Source organism: Mercurialis annua, linkage group LG5, assembly GCF_937616625.2.
Source record: "Mercurialis annua linkage group LG5, ddMerAnnu1.2, whole genome shotgun sequence".
NCBI lineage: Eukaryota > Viridiplantae > Streptophyta > Magnoliopsida > Malpighiales > Euphorbiaceae > Mercurialis > Mercurialis annua.
In genome coordinates, this window is record NC_065574.1 from 7,037,272 (window position 1) to 7,057,031 (window position 19,760).

General features: G+C 31.1%; 3 protein-coding genes across 5 annotated transcripts; 1 reads left to right on the forward strand and 2 right to left on the reverse strand.

Annotated features, from left to right (window-relative positions):
* Positions 1-721: 721 nt before the first annotated feature.
* Positions 722-3,523, reverse strand: LOC126680295 (probable N-acetyltransferase HLS1). Its single transcript, XM_050375395.1, has 3 exons — positions 3,238-3,523; positions 2,943-3,076; positions 722-1,643 (listed from the first exon to the last, which is right to left on the reverse strand). The coding sequence occupies exons 1-3, from the start codon at positions 3,454-3,456 to the stop codon at positions 782-784; spliced, it is 1,215 nt and encodes a 404-aa protein (XP_050231352.1). The 5' UTR covers positions 3,457-3,523; the 3' UTR covers positions 722-781.
* An 11,119-nt stretch (positions 3,524-14,642) lies between these two features.
* On the forward strand, positions 14,643-17,597 carry LOC126681071 (phosphatidyl-N-methylethanolamine N-methyltransferase). 3 transcript variants are annotated; one of them, XR_007641318.2, is made up of 4 exons: positions 14,643-15,093; positions 15,946-16,247; positions 16,436-16,894; positions 17,280-17,597. XR_007641318.2 is itself a non-coding variant. In XM_050376448.2 (2 exons), the coding sequence occupies exons 1-2, from the start codon at positions 14,849-14,851 to the stop codon at positions 16,193-16,195; spliced, it is 495 nt and encodes a 164-aa protein (XP_050232405.1). In that variant the 5' UTR covers positions 14,644-14,848; the 3' UTR covers positions 16,196-16,407. The 3 variants fall into 3 exon arrangements, 1 of the variants encoding a protein (XP_050232405.1); XR_007641320.2 differs by lacking the exon at positions 16,436-16,894; XM_050376448.2 differs by lacking the exons at positions 16,436-16,894; positions 17,280-17,597 and having other exon boundaries at positions 14,644-15,093; positions 15,946-16,407.
* On the reverse strand, positions 16,468-19,166 carry LOC126681070 (photosynthetic NDH subunit of subcomplex B 1, chloroplastic). The gene is made up of 7 exons (XM_050376447.2): positions 18,733-19,166; positions 18,273-18,423; positions 18,005-18,195; positions 17,625-17,882; positions 17,368-17,473; positions 16,958-17,043; positions 16,468-16,866 (listed from the first exon to the last, which is right to left on the reverse strand). Exons 1-7 carry the CDS (start codon positions 19,164-19,166, stop codon positions 16,701-16,703), a joined length of 1,392 nt encoding a protein of 463 aa, XP_050232404.1. The 3' UTR covers positions 16,468-16,700.
* Positions 19,167-19,760: the final 594 nt, after the last annotated feature.

Here is a 19,760-nt window from a genome sequence, read left to right on the forward strand (position 1 = left end):
TCCAAAAATTTACATACTTCTACATAACTTTTAATAGCTAAAGTTGCAGAATTTGTGTTTTAAGCCGAAAGGATTAATGCCTTTTCCTCTTCAATGACTATGGTAGGGGACCATTAAAAAGGTTTACTTGTATAATGCCACGATTGCTATTCTATTTAATAGTTTCATTATGCATAATTGTACATATTAAAAGATCACAAACTATATATGATCTAAAATTTCTAATACATAGCATCTAAATGTAGATTATAGTATATGTTATTATTATAATTGATTTGTTAGAGAATAATGACACTACTTTTAACACTTTTTTTTTTAATTATTCTGTCAGATTTATTATGTAGTCTCTAGAATTATGTATTTTCAACGTGACAAAAGATGATGAGCCTTCTTATATCAATATCTTACTCAATGTTAAAGTTTGTTGATTTATGATGTTTCAGATCACTCGAACTAAGATTACATGCTAGCCATTAAACTTGGGAGAAACCCTTGACCCTTTCAAAAAAGAAATTGGCGATATGGAATTCTTGTTTAGACCGAGTTTCTTTTTTATGAATCACTCATAAAAAATTTGCTATCTTTGAATAGCGAAGTTCACTCATGTCAGACTGATACGCTATGAATTCGATTTAGGTAAGAATCTAAGTTTTCATAAAATGTTGTAAATGCCGCAAATGGATTATGGATTAATCTACAGTGTGTTAGAGAAAAAAAAGTGTACAACTAAACTGACTAGCTATTAACATTTATCATTTGCATTATAAAGAGCAAACATAGATCAAAGATCACGAGGGTCAACATAAATAACTTTTGAAGGTCTTGATTTCACCCAATCGGACGGCTCATGATCATCATCATCATCATTACTAATTTTCTTGATGCACCATAAATCTTCCGCCCAAGAAAATTTCCTCCAATGTGGGATCACATCTCTAACCGGGTCCCCGTGGCCCACTTCAGCCACCACAGCCCCACACCCATCATCATCTCTAGCCATATTATGTGCAAAGCCACATAGAGCCTTCATGAGCCGCGGTGCATGTTCACCTTCCATATGCAAGCCATGCAAGAAATAAACTCCAAATTGTCTAAAAACATCAGGAAATGAAGGCAACTTTAGCCATGGCATACATGAATCAAGAACCCTAGAACCTTTACAAAATGCATATGTTAGCTTTGAAACTCCTTTTACTTGTAATTTGAACACTTCCTTAGTGTTCCATACACTTAATATCGCAAAACATGACGGAAGACGATCAATTTCTGTGTTCGGATTCCATTTTGAGAGATTTTTTTTGGGTATGGCCATAAATGTGCCTAAATTTAGGTTATTTGATAAAATTGAACCAATGTCTTGAGGGAAAAATTCTGCGTTGGCAAATGCTCGACGATAAATTATTTCCGCCAGTTTCGGAGTTAGTCTGACGATGGTTATGTTGGAGTTTAATGGTTTGTAATGGGCGTGAACCGGTTGCACTAACATGGAAAGAGCACGGAATTTTGAGTAAGAGCATTTTCTAGTAAATAGATTGACGGAAGGCTCATTGGTGCAATCTGTTGCGATATATGTGTACTCAACGCCTTTTTTCTTACACCAATTTTCCGTCTCTTGCACTAATTTGATACCGATGCCTAGTCTCCTGCAATCAAAAATATTTTTGGTATATGAGAAACTAACAAAACTATAAAGTGAATGGCATAATTAGACGGACAATATATTAATTTAGATGATTAATTGTGATAAATTTTATGTACATTATAACATAATCAACAAATATATTTTGTTTTTGCTTTTAATGTTGGTTTTTGTCCAATGTACGTTGGATACGTACCTGAGGTACTTAATTAGGTTAATTGTAGATTGTTTTTGAAAAAAGCAAGGAACATTTTAGAAGATAATATAATAAAAAAGATTCTTTGAATTTGAAATGCTCATTCTTTGATCATGGTCACATCTAGAAAAGGCTTTTGCCTAATTTTTATTAGACAATCCAAAATAAATAACGTTAAATAAAAATAGTGGGGTTTTTTCTATTCATTTCTTTAAGAAAATATATCTTATATATACATATATAACTAAACATTTGATATACTTGTAACCTACTATTAAATTATAAGCAGTATGTTAATTAATAGACTCTCATAAATTTACATGTTATTTCAAAAACTTGCATGTCGTACTAATAGTGAAACCGAAAACGAAGGAAAATGTGAGAAAAACTACCGATAAAAAATTTAAAATAAAATCATTCAAAATAATATTAATAAAGAAAAATCGAAAACAATCAGTGATTGACGGCTAGAAGGACAGTGATTCACTTCGCACTTTAGTTCCGCCTCTTAGTAATAATATATTGTAATGTATTAGAATAAAAGTTGAAAATATTGGAAATAAAAACCTAGGTAGCATGAAAGTAGACAACAAGATACAAAGAACAAATAGTTTCTCTTTATGGTCGAATCTAATCGTGTTTTGTGAGGGTGAAAATGCATGAAATAAAAGAATTGTCGTTTCTTTTTTCTAAAAATAGAGGGACCACTCACATAAGCAACTTTTATACTAAAGATAAAAAAACATTTCGGAATTATGGATTTCAAATTTCAAATACACGTCACACTTTTATTCCTCAAAATGTAAATAATAAAATAGATATGATTCTTAAAATATGGTTGCAAAATGTAAGGAAACTGAAAACATTTTGTATGATAAGGTAATTATTGTCATGGAGAATTTTCTTGGAGAATATATGTAACGGCAAATCACTGAAAAGACTTTTAAAAATAATCATATAATAATAACCGAATTTAACCATCAAAAGGTCAAAAGAGATTGAATTAAATTAATGATTAATAAAAATGCAATGATAGGGCAAAAGTAGTTAAGAAACTAATTAAAACATTAAAATAATAATGAGAATAATAAAAAGAATAACAATAACCTGTGAGTAGGAGAGACCCTTAATCCCAAAATGTAAGCCATATTTACATAACCTAATGAATTTCCTCTTGTCACTGTTTTAATGCATACTCTTATTACTCCAACTATAGTTTTTTCTTCTCCATATTCTGCTATCTGAACACAATATATACATATACATATACATCATCTATCTCGCAAAATTATATTTATATAGCACGGAAATAAAATATTAAAATTAAAAACGTCTAAAACGAAGAAAAGAATAAAAAAATATATTACTTGAAAAGTTTACGTGTGCAATAATTAACAAGTACCATCATAACATGAGATGGAAAATGACGAATGCGACATATCGGGTCGCCCAAAAGATCAGTGACAAGAGAAGGTTTTCCTTTCTGACCAACTTCGCATCTCTTCTCCATCTCCTCCACCGCCGCCTTATCTCTTTCCTCATCGTATTCTCTCACCGTCACCGCCTCCTCAGCGTTGATCGGACAAATGGGAAAAGTCTGAGCAGCCACTTTAAACGACATGGCGTAAGCAATAGCTATAGAGAGTGAAGTGAATTAGTACGAAATAGCTACAGAGAATGAAGTGAAGTGAATTAGTTTATATGTATTTGTTATGTGCAACTATGCACTTGTATATATAGTAGGGGGATTGCTGACGTGGCATCTTCACTAGTCTAGGTGGAATTGTTTTTTGTGGCTCTTTAAATATTATATTCATTTATATGAGTGATATAGCCGTCAAGATGCTTAATTATATTAATGTAAATGTTGATTATGATTATAGTATTAGATATGGTTCTAATTATTGCTTCATATGAGATACTAAGGGTCTTTTTATCATGGGTAATATCATTAGCTCTCATGCCATATTGTATATAATAATGATTAGAATATGATTGCTATTATTTAACGATATCGTATATCTGCAATAAGAATATACATAACTGATCGATTAAAAAATATAAATCAAATTGAGTTAGAAATTAATATTTGATTTAGTTTGGCTTTTCATTTTACTAAAATATAAAGTATCTTTTTGAAATTTTAAATAAAAAATATAAAAATATTATGAAAATAAAATTAGTGCCCAAATCTATATACATGAGATGATTTTTAAAATATATTTAAAATAATTTATTTTGATAATTTTACCTTTAAAACAATTATTATAATTTTCACAATTATTTAATTGATATATGACATGTTGTATTGTTTAAAACTGTCAAAGTTAGAAGGAAATTTTAAAAGATGCATATTTAAATTCCTCTAATTCATTATTACAAATACAAAATATATATTGTTAATTGAATAAGAAGACAAAAAGTTTTAAGTCTTTTCACCATTAGACCTAAAATACAGATATTATAAAGAAACATGCATATAATTGGAAGTTAATTAAATGGAGTTTTTCTCTTATTGTATCCTTAAACTTTCCGCCTTCTTTCATAGAGGTTAAGTGAATGATTGAATTTGGGTAGTTACTAGAATTAACCTAATTATTACTTAGCCACTTAGTGGTAAATTGTAATTGAGCTAATAATGTATTTTTAATTTCTAAATTAGCCAATAATTTTAAAATTACCTTTAACTATCTATTCCGAGATAAAACAAATTGATTATTAATTTAATTTGTTTGAAAGATTGATCAGTCAAAAATAAATTATATATTTTTTTATTAAATCGGTTCAACTATTTAAAACGGTCAGATTTACTTTTTGAAATATCGATAGAAGCAATCAAATCCAATTAATAACTTTCTGACTTATTGATTTTTTTTTGTAAAGGTACATTTGGAACAAGAAACTTGAAACTTATTGAATGAATTATTAATAGCATGATAATTGTGATTATTAATTTAGGGTAGAATGGAAAAAATGATTAGTAGCTTGAAACTCTTTTGAATTGAGAAGCAAAAAAATGTGATACACCCAAGGCCAAGGACCAATTGAATTGCTCAAAAACGTTCACACCAATTATTGGTGAAGGTGGTGAGAATCATGATGATTTGTAGTCTGTAGGTAGCAGCGCACCACGTTTTCCTGTGAACATGTTTCTGATCATCACCATCACTAGGGGTGTAAATGAACCGAGCCGAGCCGAGCTTTGCAGTGTTCATGTTCGGCTCGTTTAGCGAACAAGGTGTTCATGTTCGGTTCATGTTCAGTCGAGCTTTGAACAGAGTGTTCATGTTCGGTTCGTTTAAATTTTATAGTGTTCATGTTCGGTTCGTGTTCAGCTCGTGTTCGTTCGTTTAGCCGCTAAACGAACAAGTTCACGAACGAGCTCACGAACGAGCTCGATAAGTACTAAACGAGCTCGTTCACGAACAAGCTCGCGAACGAACTCGATAAGTACTAAACGAGCTCGTTCGTGAGCCCGCTCGTTTAGCGGATAAACGAACGAACACGAACTTTTAAACGAACAAACACGAATATGAGCTGAATAAATTAAAAACAATCTAATCGAACTCGTTCACGAATATGAGCTGAATAAATTAGAAACATAATTGTACAAATTAATCTAGATATGAATTAGTTCACGAACACCTAATCGAGTTTCTAAACGAGCTTGTTCGTGAACTATATACGAGCTCGTTCACGAACTTGTTTACGAACTCTTAGTCGAGCTCGTTCACGAGCTTGTTCATGAACTCTTATTCGAGCTGTTCGCGAACATAAACGAGCTGAACACCACTATGTTCATGTTCGGCTCGTTTATATTAACGAACATAAAATCAAATTCGAGCTCGGTTCGTTTAGAATACGAACGAACATGAACCGAGCTCTTGTCGAGCCGAACACCGAGCTGCTCGCGAACGGCTCGGTTCATTTACACCCCTAACCATCACTTAGTAATACCAAGCTAGTGCATTTTTTCTTTTATTTTCACTTACTTTTCCTCTTTTTAATTTTCTAAAAATATTTAAAATTCATTAAACTATATATAAAATACAAACATAAAAATCATATTACAGATTTTCACATACAAGCTTCCAAATCAAATCAAAATAATAAACAATATGGGAAAAATTAATCAAAAGGATGGATTAAACCGTTGATATATAAAAAGTCATAGTGAATAAAATCCATTAGAAAAATAGAATCTAATTACTAATCAATGAAATGAATCACATTTCCGTTAAAAAAAATTACTAATCTCGTTCGATTTGATCGTTTCCGGAACTTAATCTATTATATTAACCATTTCGAATAAATAACCAAATAAAAGTTTTAAGAGGCAAAATACAACTAAGATTTTATCTAAATATCTACATAATTTCTATCTTTTAATTATCTATAGAATCTTGATCAAATTAAAAAACTATCTATAATTCAAATAAATCAATCAATCTAATGCAAATCTAAAAGACTTTGATTAAACTTTGATCAAAAATTTCACATTCTTTTCTTAATTATTAACCTAACTTTAAAATTTAAAACATCAAATAATTTTTTTCTAAAAGAATTGATGTGAAACATAAAAATATATATTATTGGTCCGTCCATCTTGCTTCCCCCTTGGTTCCCCCCTGAACATGTGTTGGATAAGCAGTAACTAAGACAAGTGGAAAAAGTACCGTTTTCAGTGAAATTTATTCGAATAAGGACAGACGTGTCCACTTGTGTTTTATTGTGGATTAAACTTTGCCCTAAATGGTCCAAACAATATAATGCAATTCTGCTCAATTTCTGTTTCTTTATCTCTTACATTTTATTTCAATTACTATTTTACATTTCTAGGAACCTCTACACTGTACATAAACACGCTTCTATTTTCAATCGAAGATTCTGAATTATCAAAAATGTGTTCACATTAAACTAAAAATATTAAAATATTATATTCTTTATTCAACTCATATTATCATATAGTCTTGATTCTGTTGAATATATGTCATATCGAATAATAGAATATAGTAATTGATTATTACCATAGATCTTATAACTTTAAATTAAACAAATCCACTATTGAAGACACCAAGTTAACAACTTAACATCATAATTAATTTAAAATTTTGAAGTCTTTTTCAATGAAAACAAACTTTATAAAAAGTAAAAGATAAAATAATTTTTATTCACAGTTTTAACAAAAATGTTAAAAGAAAACTTTTATATATATTTTCGCTACTGAAACCTATCATGTTAGAATTGATCCATCGATAAAAAGCAAGCGGCAAAGAATTTACCTGACAAAAAAATTTCCACGGCTAATTTTATTAATAAAATTGACTCCAAATTGATAATAAATTATACTCCATATAATTACAACTTAAACAATAGATCGATAATGGTTCTGATAAGTTATTAAATCATTTACTACTAGATGAATTAAAAATATTTTGAGTTTCTTCAAATTTAAGTTTATTGATAGTGTAAGTACTATTTTTAGCATACATTATTATTTGACGGTGTAAGTATTATTTTTAGAGCAAATTATTATGACATCCCTCACATTTGACATAATTCATAGTTTAGTCCCTCTTGTTAAAAATTGAACTACATAGCCTCTCACTTTTATTTTTGTCAACGTTTTAGTCCTTCCGTCCATTTTTGATGTTAGTCAACGAAGTCAACGAAACTATATGGTCCCTCATTTTTTATTTTTCTCAACGATTTTATCCCTCACTTTTGTTTTTGTCAACGATTTCGTCCCTCAATTTTGATCATTAATTTACGCATAAGTATTTTAACTTCGTTGATTAACACCAAAAATGGATGGAGGGACTAAAATATTGACAGAAGCAAAAGTGAGAGTCCACATAGTTTAATTTTCAAACAGGAGAGGCCACATAGTTTAGTCTCTCCTGTTTGAAAATTAAACTATATGGCCTCTCACTTTTGAAAATTAAACTATATCTTAGATAGAGGCCACATAGTTTAATTTTCATAGTAATTTGCTCTTACTTTTATTCGGCATTGCTACTTTATAAAAAAAAACTAGACAAACATCTATATAAAACAAGCTAACATATTGCTAAGCTAATTTTATTTTTTATTTTTGGCTTAATCACCAAAAAAATCCTCACCTTTTAGCCCTTTTTCAGTTGCACCCTGACGTTGCAATTTTGTCAGTTGCACCCTAATTCGCACCTTTGGATTTCAATTTCACCCTCAAAATCAAATTGGACTTTTTTTTACTCGGGAAAAAAATCATAAAAACCCTTATAAAGTACTCGTTTGAACTTTTTTCCACATAAAAAGTTAAAAATTGATGACTTATTTAAAATTTTTCAAATGAAAAAGAGATCAACTTAGTACTTGAGGGGGGAATTGAAAACCAAAGGTGCGAATTAGGGTGCAACTGATAAAATTGTAACGTCATGGTGCATTTGAAAAGGGGCTAAAAGGTGGGGTTTTTTTTTGGTGATGAAGCCTTTATTTTTCTATTATAATACTTTGCTATATTATATTTAGATTTATACCGGTTTAAATATTAGAATGATTTTAGATGATATAACCCGGGTTTCACCTATATCCTAAGTCTTTTCTTGTAAAAAGATTGTTCCTTCATTGAAAAGAGGATCGATTACAAAGTTTGAAATCTAACTACACCATTTGAAGGAGAGGATGATCTCGGATGTATTTGATAGGAGTATTTTTACTCCTATCTTTAGCGTCGTTTCCGCATGCTTTATTAACGTTTTATCACGGTTTTATGGTATTTCGTATGCCTTATTACGTGTTTTAGTATTTCAGGTACTTAGGAGCATTGCGGAAGCATTTTGGTGCAAAAGTTGGAAAAGACGACAAAAGCGATGCGGAAGCTCATTTGCAAATCTGAAAAGCTGACCCCGGGGCACTAATTGACCAATTTGGACTAGCTCGAAGCCTCAAATGAACTCGTGATCTTCATGAAAGTTAAAGTAGACGTCCTGAGATTTCCAACGGTTCAAGAATCGACTGAATCGGACATTTCTACACCGAGTTACGAAGGTTTGAAGATCGAGATTTGGAGCAGAAAATGGCAGCTCGAATCGGGCTTCTCATTTAGCCCAAGGAGCTCTATTCGAACTTGGGCTTGCTGGAATGAGGAAATCTTAATTCAAGATGCATTAAGGCTTTATTAATTTGCTATTTTGGGCCCAACACATGTGTAATTGAATGTTTGTCTTTTTTCTTCTTTTGTAAGTACTATATATATGGGGCCTTATCTCTATTTTAGGTATAGAAGATTTTGCTAGACATTATTCTATTTTGTACTTTTGAATCTTCTCCTAATTTTAGAAATCCCCAAGTGTAGTCCTTACCTTCTTCAATAGAATTTCCAGATTTTCATATTTTCCTCCATTGTTGAATACTTAAGCTTTTTCTATTGAAGATTTATTCTCATTTTATTATTGAAGTATTATCTTCTTGAATGTTATTGGCTTGGGTTTCTACAAAGGTAACTAGATCTATCTCTCAATGATTTATTATTCTATTTGCTTGATGTTTGTTGTTTTAGCCATGGTTGGCTAAACCCCATGTTTGGGGGTTAATTTGAATCTTAGTTGTGTATGATTGGGTTAGGGTTTTGGGGTTGTGTTGATTGTTCTAATTAAGGAACCTAAAGCTTGCTTAGATTAGCTACCTAAGTATTGTTCTTAAATTAATTCTCACCTTGAGAGAGGGTTTATTAGTTGGATTTGATTAATTAGAGACTTAATTAGTAACACCATGAGAGTGGGTTAGTAATTAGGTGGCCTATGAGTTGTGATTTATTTGTTAATTGCCTCTATTTGCGTTTGGTGCTACGAGAGTAGGTTAAGCTCGATTAGTTGCGGTTTTGTAGCTCCTTGAGGCTCGAGAGAGCGGGAGTTGCGGTCTAGAACACTCGGTCCTCGTTTAGAACCCTAAACCCGATACCCTTGATTGCATGACCTAAGAGGATTATTAGCTCCCAAACCTCTTTATCACTTGAATTTCGTTAATTATTATAGTGTTTACTCGTTTCTTTAAATTAGTAATTTGTTAATTCCTAGATAGCATAAGTTTTTAGTAGTTGGTTGATTGGTTCATTAAGAAAAACACTTATTCTCTTGCTAAACGAATTGAATCGCAACTAAGTTCATTCTCATCGATAATCACTCTTGAATTCACTCCTTGTGGGATCGATAACTCGGACTTAGGTCCACTCTATTACAAGTTGGGTTTTTTCTCAACAGTATTCCAAAAGCAATATAAACAAAACAAAATTATGAAAAAAACTTTTTTTATATAATATATTCTCCCCAATTCTTGGATTCTCTAGAGAAGTTAGTGATTTGGCTCATAAAAAGGGTTGCATACCAAAACAATGCGACACAGAACCTGCAAAACTGAAAAGCAAATAATGGCTGCAAACAGAAATGGAATCAATAGGATTGGAACATATATACGTATTAATTGGTAGGTAGATAAGAACAAGCTAGTAAATCATGCACCAACATGAAATGATAAACCCTAGTTGATGCATTGGATTTGACATGTGTTATAATTCTGCATTTTTATCCTGTGCATGTCGGATTCACTATTCGAAAAAAGATATAAAGTTTTCTTATCTTGTCTCAATAAATTCAGAAATTATTCACCCACATTCTTACTTATAATCATATCCAAGGATGAGTAAGCACTTTAGTTTAAAGGAATAGAAATATTAATGAAAACAATTGCAATGTGGTTATATGTTATTTCACATATAATTAGTAACCGACTTTCATTTTTTGACAAATTGATACACCGACCAATCATGCAATGACACGTGGCGATACATTATAATGTCCACATCAATGGTCTTTTAGATCGGTTTACCAATTTGCCCAAAAAATGAAAGTTGGTTACTGACATTGCCAAATTTTAAAGTTCGTGTCGTAATTACAAATTAGGATAAAGTTCGTGATTTAGTTTGTAATTAACCCTAAAATCTATTAGCTTAATGTACATTCAATGTTGGGTATCTAAGTTTGTGAGTCACTAAACTTTCATAACATTTCACCATGACTATGATACTCATTTTTAGTGATTAAACTCTTAATTTTCTTAAGACAATGAGATTTTGTTTGATTTTAGATTGAATATATGCGCATGCCATCAATGTTGAATTATTTTATAAGTGTTATGACTAGAATACAATATTATAAAAGTTCAGTGATTGTCACATATGCTATGTAGGTAATATTTGACTTACAAGTAGATAAATTTTATAAGTAAAATTAAAATTTAGTCACTAAATTGGCCTAAATCAAAATATTGTGATTAAAATGAAATATGATAAAAGTTCAGTGATTTCGAAAAGTAATTATCCCTCAATATTGGAAAGAGATAATAATAATAAGTGCAATCAAGCATATTCTTGTTTTCAATATCAACTTTTGTTGTAAAAATTGTATTCTAATATTTGTTCTTCTTAAAAAATTCATCATATATATACCCTTCTTTGCATCTAACTTTTGACATATATCTCTTGATTATCTTTTAAACTTTCCCAAGTGATAACAAGTTAATTAATTTAAGAGTTGCTTAGTGCAATCTTAGGTTCATTCTCATCCCTTACCCACTACTAAATATCACTCATGAATCCAAATCATATCTAAAAAGAAAACAACCTTTCTTCTTTTTATTCTTTAAACTTGTATCAATCTTGCTATTTTGTGTTTCATCCTTTCATTCTAACTTAAATTTTGACATAATCTCGATAAGTAAAATATAGCATATACTGAATTTAACATTAAATATAACATTGTATTAGAGTCAGAATTAGAAACAAAATACTAAATTCTAATACTAACATGTCATTTTAGTATTGTATTCGGAATGCTCTAACAGCTCACGTCAAATTTTTTTATAACTTTTATTGATATTACCTAAAACTAGATATCATTGTAAACTGGATTATTATCAATTTATATAGAAAAAATAACTAAATCTTAAGTATTCTTTGACCAAATGGATTTTTTTCAATTGAAGAATCAAACGTAGCTTTCTTAATCAAGAATAGATGCAAATTCCCTTACTGAACCTATACTTTGTATATGTATGGTTCATGATCCTACTTCTAAAATAAATAAGAGTTTAAAAGAAAAAAATCTAACCACTCAAAAATACTCCATCTTTTTAATTTTTTTATTTATATTTCAAATTTTTAAAATCGTCAATTCTATCAGATTTTTCAATTATCAATTTTAATTGTATCCATTTTTCACATTAGAGTTTTTTGCTCTGATAAAAGTTCAATTTTTTTTTCATATTTGACATTTAGTCTATATAAATTCTTAATATTCAAAAATGTACTAAAACTGAAACTATGTTTCAAATATAAAGGACATCTAAATCTTTTTTCCAATACTTAAAATTTAATTTAAAGAAATGAGTTCATTTGAAATTGGGAAATGAGGTAAATTTTCCGATTATATAAAGTTCACAAAATAAAGAAAAACTAAAAAATGTGTAGTATTTTAAAATAATTAAGCTTAAAAAAACTCTATGTTTTATGATGATATAGAATTTAGTCTTCTGAATACAATAGTCAATAGGTTCTTCATCTTTTTTTACACACATACGTGCGTGTGTGTTTTTATGAAGATATCCTTTATGTAATTTGGCTAGTTGGATTTTATAATATAATATGGTTATATATTTTCATTAGCATTATGCCGTTTGTCTAGATATTTATAATATAGTTCAATCCCTTAATTTATTTTTATTGGAGACCACTCGGCATTCTTTTATCTGTCTGTAATATTCTCTTGGAATCGTAATAAATTTCTTGTCAAAAACTTTAAATATGACATATGACCTTAAAATTTTATGAAAATAGCGGACTATGTTGTTGTGAAGTGACATTATTAGGTAACCAATTGTTTAAGAAGAACAAATATTTAGAATACAATTTTTAGTTATTAGTTATTGCTCTTAAAGTGTAATGGTGATCAATTTTATATTTAATAAATTTAAATTCTTAGATAATCTTATTAATTTAATTACTAATAAATATGTCATCTTAATTCTATTTTTTCTATCTTAAAATGATTATATAAATTTGGTTAGGACTATGCAAGAGTAGAGAAGTACATTCATCCTGGTCAAAAGTGGTTGGAAGCGCACTTTCAAAAAAATGCTCCAATTCTGAACTATGTAATTAGTATAAAAAAATCATCTATTGAAATTTAATGTTTTAACGTTCGTCACCGATTAAATTTCTTGACCATGCCACTGGAAATATTCATAAAATCTATAATTTATAATAGTTTTATTTTAAATATATAATTTGTTCTTAGTGACGATAACAACAACTAACACAAATCGACCCGAATAGCCTGAGAAGCTTCGATATATGATGATTATAAAATTTAAAGAGGATACCAAAATCCAATAAAATATGGTGGGAGAATAGATCCAATAAAATATGGTGGGAAAAGGATTTATGTGAATTTCTGTGCTTATTATTGAAGTAATTGTTTTCTTGTATTGTCTTATCATTTTATTGATGTCACTTGCTTGACATCAACTCCATGACATCTAAGTTGTAGCCAATCAAGAACGCAAATTCTAAATTTGTCCTAATTATTGAAGTTTTATAACTATAATTATTCCTTGAAAGTGTAGTTTAAGATTCTGTTTTAGTAAGACCAAAATCTTGGGTAGCTTCTTGACCCACTCTAAGGTTAAGTAATAAAAAAAATGAGTTGTGAAAAATGAAAATTAATTAGCAGAACACAACTCATAAATGGGCCAAGCCGAGATTGAATTAGACCAAGCGTGACTTCTGAGTGTGTTACACAGATTTTATTTATTTTAATTAATAAATTTTTAATATGCGTGAAAATAAAAAAAAAGGACGAAGAAAGCAATATACACTAACTTGAATTTTAAATAAAAGACAATATAAAGAGATTAATTTTAAGAATTATTATTAATAAAAAATGAACAAAATTTTGAAGAGTAAAAAATGAACAATATTAGCAGTGCGGAGGGAGTATTATTTACTGTTAAAATTTAAAGTAAATTATAAGATGTGATGTATCTGATTAGTAGTATCCTTGAAAATATTGAAATAGAAAATATTAAAAAGACAGAAAATAATAATTTATAAGATGATTAAGTATTTTCTAAAAAAAGAAATGAAGTGTCCAAATTGCAAATTCTATAAATTTCCGTAGCTGAATGGACCGTAGAAATTGAGATCTAAAGTTCAAAAGTCCAGCACTTATATAACATCTGTAGGCTCAGCCCATAATACCATCATCTAGTTCAATAAAAAGTGAACAGTCTAGGGTTCTGTATCGGTCGATTCGGTCTTAGAATCGGCCAAAACCGACAAACTGAAATTTGATAAAAATACAAACCAACTGAACAGAACTGTAAGTTCAGACCGCATCAAACCAAATGAAAACATTTCGATTTATTTTGGGTTGGTTAATAACTGAAGTTAATATTAATATTTTTTATTTTAATGTTAAAAAAAATATTGAAATTATTTAAAATTTGTTATTCATTTGTTGGTTATGTTTTTTTTATGACCATAAAGTGTACTAAACGAATTCCAATTATCAAACAGCATTTTTGAATCTTCCACATTTAGATAAATTCTCAATTGAGCCGGCTAGGTTCTTTAAAAAAAGAAAAACTCTAACCCTAATGGCTGTATATATAAATACGGTTTCAACCTATAATCTCATTTAACTTAGGAGAGCGCCTTACCGACTCACCTTGTCAGCGGACATTAAGTAGTATCAAAATAAAACCGAAAATCAAACTTTTATGTTAAGACAAACCTAACCAAGCTGTTACCAAGTTTTTTTTGTCGGAAGCTGTTACCAAGTAACTGAACTATTTTAGGATTTAGATTCAGTTTGGTTGGATTGAGTTTTTGCACACCCCTGAACACTAAGCATCATTACCAGAGGAAATCAGGAAAAGATTGAAACTTTCTCAATAAAATCAGCAAAAAGTACAGGAAAATGGGTGTTTTAGCAGCAATTGGAGTGTTAGTTCCATTCCCATATTACTACTGGCTATGGACAAACCCACAAAAATGGGTTAATCTGTGTGGAAAAGGGAGGGACCCATGTAAGGTTATGGCCTATGTTTCTCATTTCATGAAGCTGCTTCAGTTCATTTCACTCTACTCAGTTTCTTCTCTTTCTTGGCCCCCTTCTCCATATTTCTGGCCTTTCTTTGGATTTGGTCAGTTTCTTAACTTCAGGTCAGTCATCAAATCTTCCAATCATTTAAGGGTATTCTTCAAATTATCAAAAAGTTTTAATCTTTTAGCATTTTGAATATTTTGTTGTAATTTCTTTTTTTGGTGAGTGTAAATCTTGATTCATGGTAGCATGGCCATTTGTTTACTATTAGTTTACTATCGGTTTACTATTTATTTAGGTTAGACTCCCACACTCCGACCAAGTTGTCTTGTGCTCAAATGTTTAATTGACCAAATGTGAGTGTCAATGATTGAACTTTGGATTTTTCGATCATGGAGGCTCTGATATTTTATGTCGAATAGCCAATTAACTCGAAAAGTTTAAGTTGTTAGATGAGGATGTGACTTTTGTTTTATAATCTCAAACAATATGTGATCTTCAAATGGAACTTTACATGTGTTTGGAACTTTATTATTTTTCATTAACATCTCTGATAATATTTGATCACAAAAATGAAGCACAGATAGAAGCAATTTCAGTTAGTTTCTAGTCACATGACTTTCTGCTTTGTACTAGAAGAGCTAGCTTAAAACCATGAAAAAACCTGCTTCAGGAAACATAAGGAGTGTGCTCACTCTCATATTATTTTTTTGCTGATTTTTGTTGTCAAATCATTTGTTTAAAATTTCTTTCCGCGAGAGCTTTGCTTGTGCAACTCTCAAAATTATTCAGAAACTTGTGCCATTCAGTTTGGTGAGGTGAAACAACTGTGCAATTCTCGTTTTCATTTAGCAGAAATTCAATGAACTATGTTCACGTAAGTGTTTTAGCTGCTTCTGTTCTAAGTAATTTGTTTGTACATTGATGTGGATTATATGACCTCTATATGCAATTGATGGCTTTAACAACAGGGTATACCAATTGCTTGGTGAATCGGGTACTTATTATGGTGTGCGTTTTGGAAAGAACATCCCCTGGGTGACACAGTTTCCTTTTGGGTTTATAAGAGATCCTCAGTACGTTGGAAGCGTTTTGAGTCTTCTTGCCTGTCTTTGTTGGATCCCCTTCCCATACATTCTTCTGTGGTGTCTGGGATATGTGTTCATGATATATGTGGAATCAAAAGAGGATCCAGCTTCTCGCGCAAAGTTACTTTCTTGATTACAGTAGTCGCAGTTCACTACGAAAGCTAATGGCATAAACAAAAATGGAGGTTTTTTTTCCTTCTTTGTCTTGCCTTTTATCTAGTTTTGAAGCATTACTGAACAACACATTTTGTACCATTATCTTTCTTTTACAATAATTTGGATTGGATTGCCAATAATTTTGTTTTGATGGGAATTCAATAAAAAGGTTGTTCCTTGTTCCGCTTATGATTTGTTTTTTTCACGAGAATTGCAGAAAAGTAGACCTTATTTATGTGGATGAGGCACTTGCAGCAGCAATGCTTGGCTTCATCTGTTAAATAACTTGAGCATTAATATACGTTGGCCCTGTTCTCTGAGATCTTTTGTACAAATTGACATCTGTTGATATATCCTTCTAATGATTGGAGTGTCATGTACATATGGAGACTAAGATTGGGGAGAGGAGACAAAAGAAAATGGGAAAAGAGAAAAAAAAATTGAAATTGGAAAAATTAATATCGATTAGATCAAGTCCTCTGCTATGCAAGAGCTAGGGACAAATCCAAAATCTGCATTGCTTGTTTGATTTCTCCAAGATCAATGTCCTTTAATTTGCCAGTTTTAGACGAGACGATAGTGCATTTCTTCTCCTCTGCATTAGGAATAAATAATTTACCTTTCTCTTCAGAGCCGAACAGGGCAATGCTGCAAAAGATCCACCACAAACACCTAGGTGAGTATGACAAATTCCTAGTGCTTATACATAATTTTGAGCTTTTAGTAACTAAGAATTTACCTAGGTTTCTCTCTTGCATTCGCAAGTTGGATTGCTGCTGTATTTGTAGCGATTACACCAGCCGAGTCATTAATGAGTGCTGCCAGCTGGGACAAAAAAAATGCTTTAGTTTAATCTATTTTCCTAGTTGATTTCATGCATTTTCTACATCACACATGTTGGTGCCACTGCTTGTTTGACTGTAATCTTAAACTGATGATGCTGTTCTAAAATTTATGTGAGATGTGAAGTTAAAATAATCTGCAACCAATCGTTGAACAAACAATTGGTATCATTGGCCTTTTTAGTCTCTGAATTAATGATTAAACCTATTTTCTTGCAGCTACGTCTAACTGTCGCTTTTCTAACTTCTCCCCAACCTTTCTGCGAAACATCTTGATTATCAGAATATCAATAGAAGAACAACATACCTGTCCTGGAGTAGTGATGAAGACAATACTGGTTTTATCTCCTACTATTTCCTCCACGTTTTCTCTTTCTTTCTCATGTGGAATGACGAAAACAGGCTTATAACCCCTGCTTGCAAGTTAACCATTAATGTTTGTATCGACAGAATTCTATATCTATATCTCCCTTTAGACTATTTCTGCTGAAACTAATGGATACATTCCAAATGCAATTCCTGCACTTTTAACATCTATGTAATGAAACTGAGAGAAAAATTTACCTTATAGCTTCAGCTATTTCAGCCCATGTTTGTAGAGACAACAAGCTATCCATATCCCCTCTAGACTGCATTGACGCCTTTGAATCCGATTCTATCCCGTGAATTACAATGTATTTCCCTTTCTCTGCACCTGCTGCTCTATATTTTGCTTCTACAAACTCTTTCAGCTTTCTTGATATCGATACTTTTAGCGGAGGCACTGGTTGCCTAGGCACGCTTCGGAAAGGTCTTCCAAGCCAATCAAGCATCTGACGATACCTGAACGAACCATATCCGATTCATGAACGAAACTAGAACAAAACTATGTCCGATTCAAATTCGCTGAGGTAAAATTCTACTAATTTCCCATTTACCGTATTGATTTAATATCAAATACTTACATGTGAAATCCATCTTCTGAAAGATTCATCGTATTAGCAGTAAATGTTTGTGTTAAAAGTAATCCTGCCCCTGCTGAATTGACGTTGGGGTAAACATAGCTTAGTGTATCGCGAGCCGATGTCATAAACAGAAACGTTGCATGACCGAGACCTGCGAGTTTTGTCGACAACACCATGTCATAGTACCTATTCTGCAAGCAGAATATAGAATACCTGTTTAAACCCAGTCAAAATTAATACTGCCTGGAAATTTATCAGAAAAACTAACCTTAAGTACTCCAAGCATGTCGGTGTACTCTGCAGGCTCAGGCCAATCGTCGTCAAGGTCGTATTCATTAGCCCATCTCACATTCTTGTTCATCTCATAAGTCTGTTTCCCTCTTGCTGTTGCTATCACATCAATTTGAACACCAGGATACCTTCAACACATTGCTACACTAATTAACCAATAGCTTTTCTGCATGTTGGACGAAAACACCAAAACAAAAAACACGGAAACGAGAAACTACAAAACAACATTGTTCACAATAACAGAAAGTTTCAGATTTTCTTAAGCATTTCTGAAAACATGAAATGCTGATACATAGGGCAACCCTGAAACTGGAAACTTTCAAGTACAGTTTTCGTAGTATCCTGTTTCATGTTTTCAAGTTTCAGCATTTCCGAATCCGTGAACCTATCTATATAAGGAAGAGCTAAATAAAACCGATTGATGATGGTTGTAATACCTGTCCTTGATCAACTGAATGGTCGGAAAGAAAAGCAGGTTCTCATAAACACCACCATTAACGAGACAGCAACACCTCCGAACATCACCTCTAATTTTCAAAGGCAAAGAAGCAACTTCCACCATAAAGCCCTTAGGAAACTTGAGAAAGCCATAAGGATTGTCAGGACTATCGGGCGGTCTAGGATCCTCCTCTTGCTTGCCATCGGCAAACATTGAGCCGTATTCCATTTCAGGGTCATCTTGATCACCAAAAAGGTCAAGCCATGGGTTCTTTTTCTTTGCATAAGTGATGCTAGCGGTTAACCTTTTAGTGCATTGGTGATGGTGGTGGTGGTGGTCTGGTGATAATGATGATGGCTTGGTAAAGTGAGATGCAAATAGTGAATTGAGTAAGGGAGATATGGTTTTGGGCAGTAGAGAAGTTGAAGCCATCAAGTTTTAGGGAGTTGGTATGTTCTTTTTTTTAGTTAATGATAGATGGGATAATGGAAGCTTTGAGTTTGAATGGGTGGAAGCTAGGTGGGATAAGTGGGTCCATACTTCAATTTTTTTTTTCTTTGGTATTTTTGGTAATATGTGGTTACAGTTGGAATCAAAATATTTTAAAAATTGTCATCTACATTATGAAATTCATTTGTATGAATTATAGTTTTAATATATATACATTTTAAAAATTCAGCATAAACTATGGAAAAAGTATTTTAGATAAAACTTTTTTTTATTATCTTTTTTTTCCACCCATTTTTTTTTATTATCTAGTAGTATATTTTACAATGTAATCCATCCATACTCCAGAAATGAACAATCTCTATTTATATGTACAAATAAACGCAATTTTGCTATTTTTATTTGAAAATTTAAGTGTCGCCAAAAAATAATAATTGAATATTTAAGTTAAAATATTAATTTTATTTATTTTAATCATCATAAACTATTATTTTATTTAATAGTTGGTGCTTATAAATATATAATTAATAATAAATTAAAAAAACAGAAATTTATAGAAAAATATGTAATTTAACTATT

What these genes read in the sequence shown, in the direction of transcription:
- LOC126680295 (XM_050375395.1), bottom strand. Translation starts at nt 3,456, where the DNA reads ATGTCGTTTAAAGTGGCTGCTCAGACTTTTCCCATTTGTCCGATCAAC. An exon ending in TTCCATCTCATGTTATGATG is followed by an intron (nt 3,077 to 3,237) that starts GTACTTGTTAAT and finishes TATTGTGTTCAG; the next exon opens with ATAGCAGAATATGGAGAAGA. An exon ending in AGGGTCTCTCCTACTCACAG is followed by an intron (nt 1,644 to 2,942) that starts GTTATTGTTATT and finishes TTTTGATTGCAG; the next exon opens with GAGACTAGGCATCGGTATCA.
- LOC126681071 (XM_050376448.2), top strand. Translation starts at nt 14,849, where the DNA reads ATGGGTGTTTTAGCAGCAATTGGAGTGTTAGTTCCATTCCCATATTAC. An exon ending in GGTCAGTTTCTTAACTTCAG is followed by an intron (nt 15,094 to 15,945) that starts GTCAGTCATCAA and finishes CTTTAACAACAG; the next exon opens with GGTATACCAATTGCTTGGTG.
- LOC126681070 (XM_050376447.2), bottom strand. Translation starts at nt 19,166, where the DNA reads ATGGCTTCAACTTCTCTACTGCCCAAAACCATATCTCCCTTACTCAAT. An exon ending in ATTCAGTTGATCAAGGACAG is followed by an intron (nt 18,424 to 18,732) that starts GTATTACAACCA and finishes AATGTGTTGAAG; the next exon opens with GTATCCTGGTGTTCAAATTG. An exon ending in TCATCACTACTCCAGGACAG is followed by an intron (nt 17,044 to 17,367) that starts GTATGTTGTTCT and finishes TTTTTGTCCCAG; the next exon opens with CTGGCAGCACTCATTAATGA.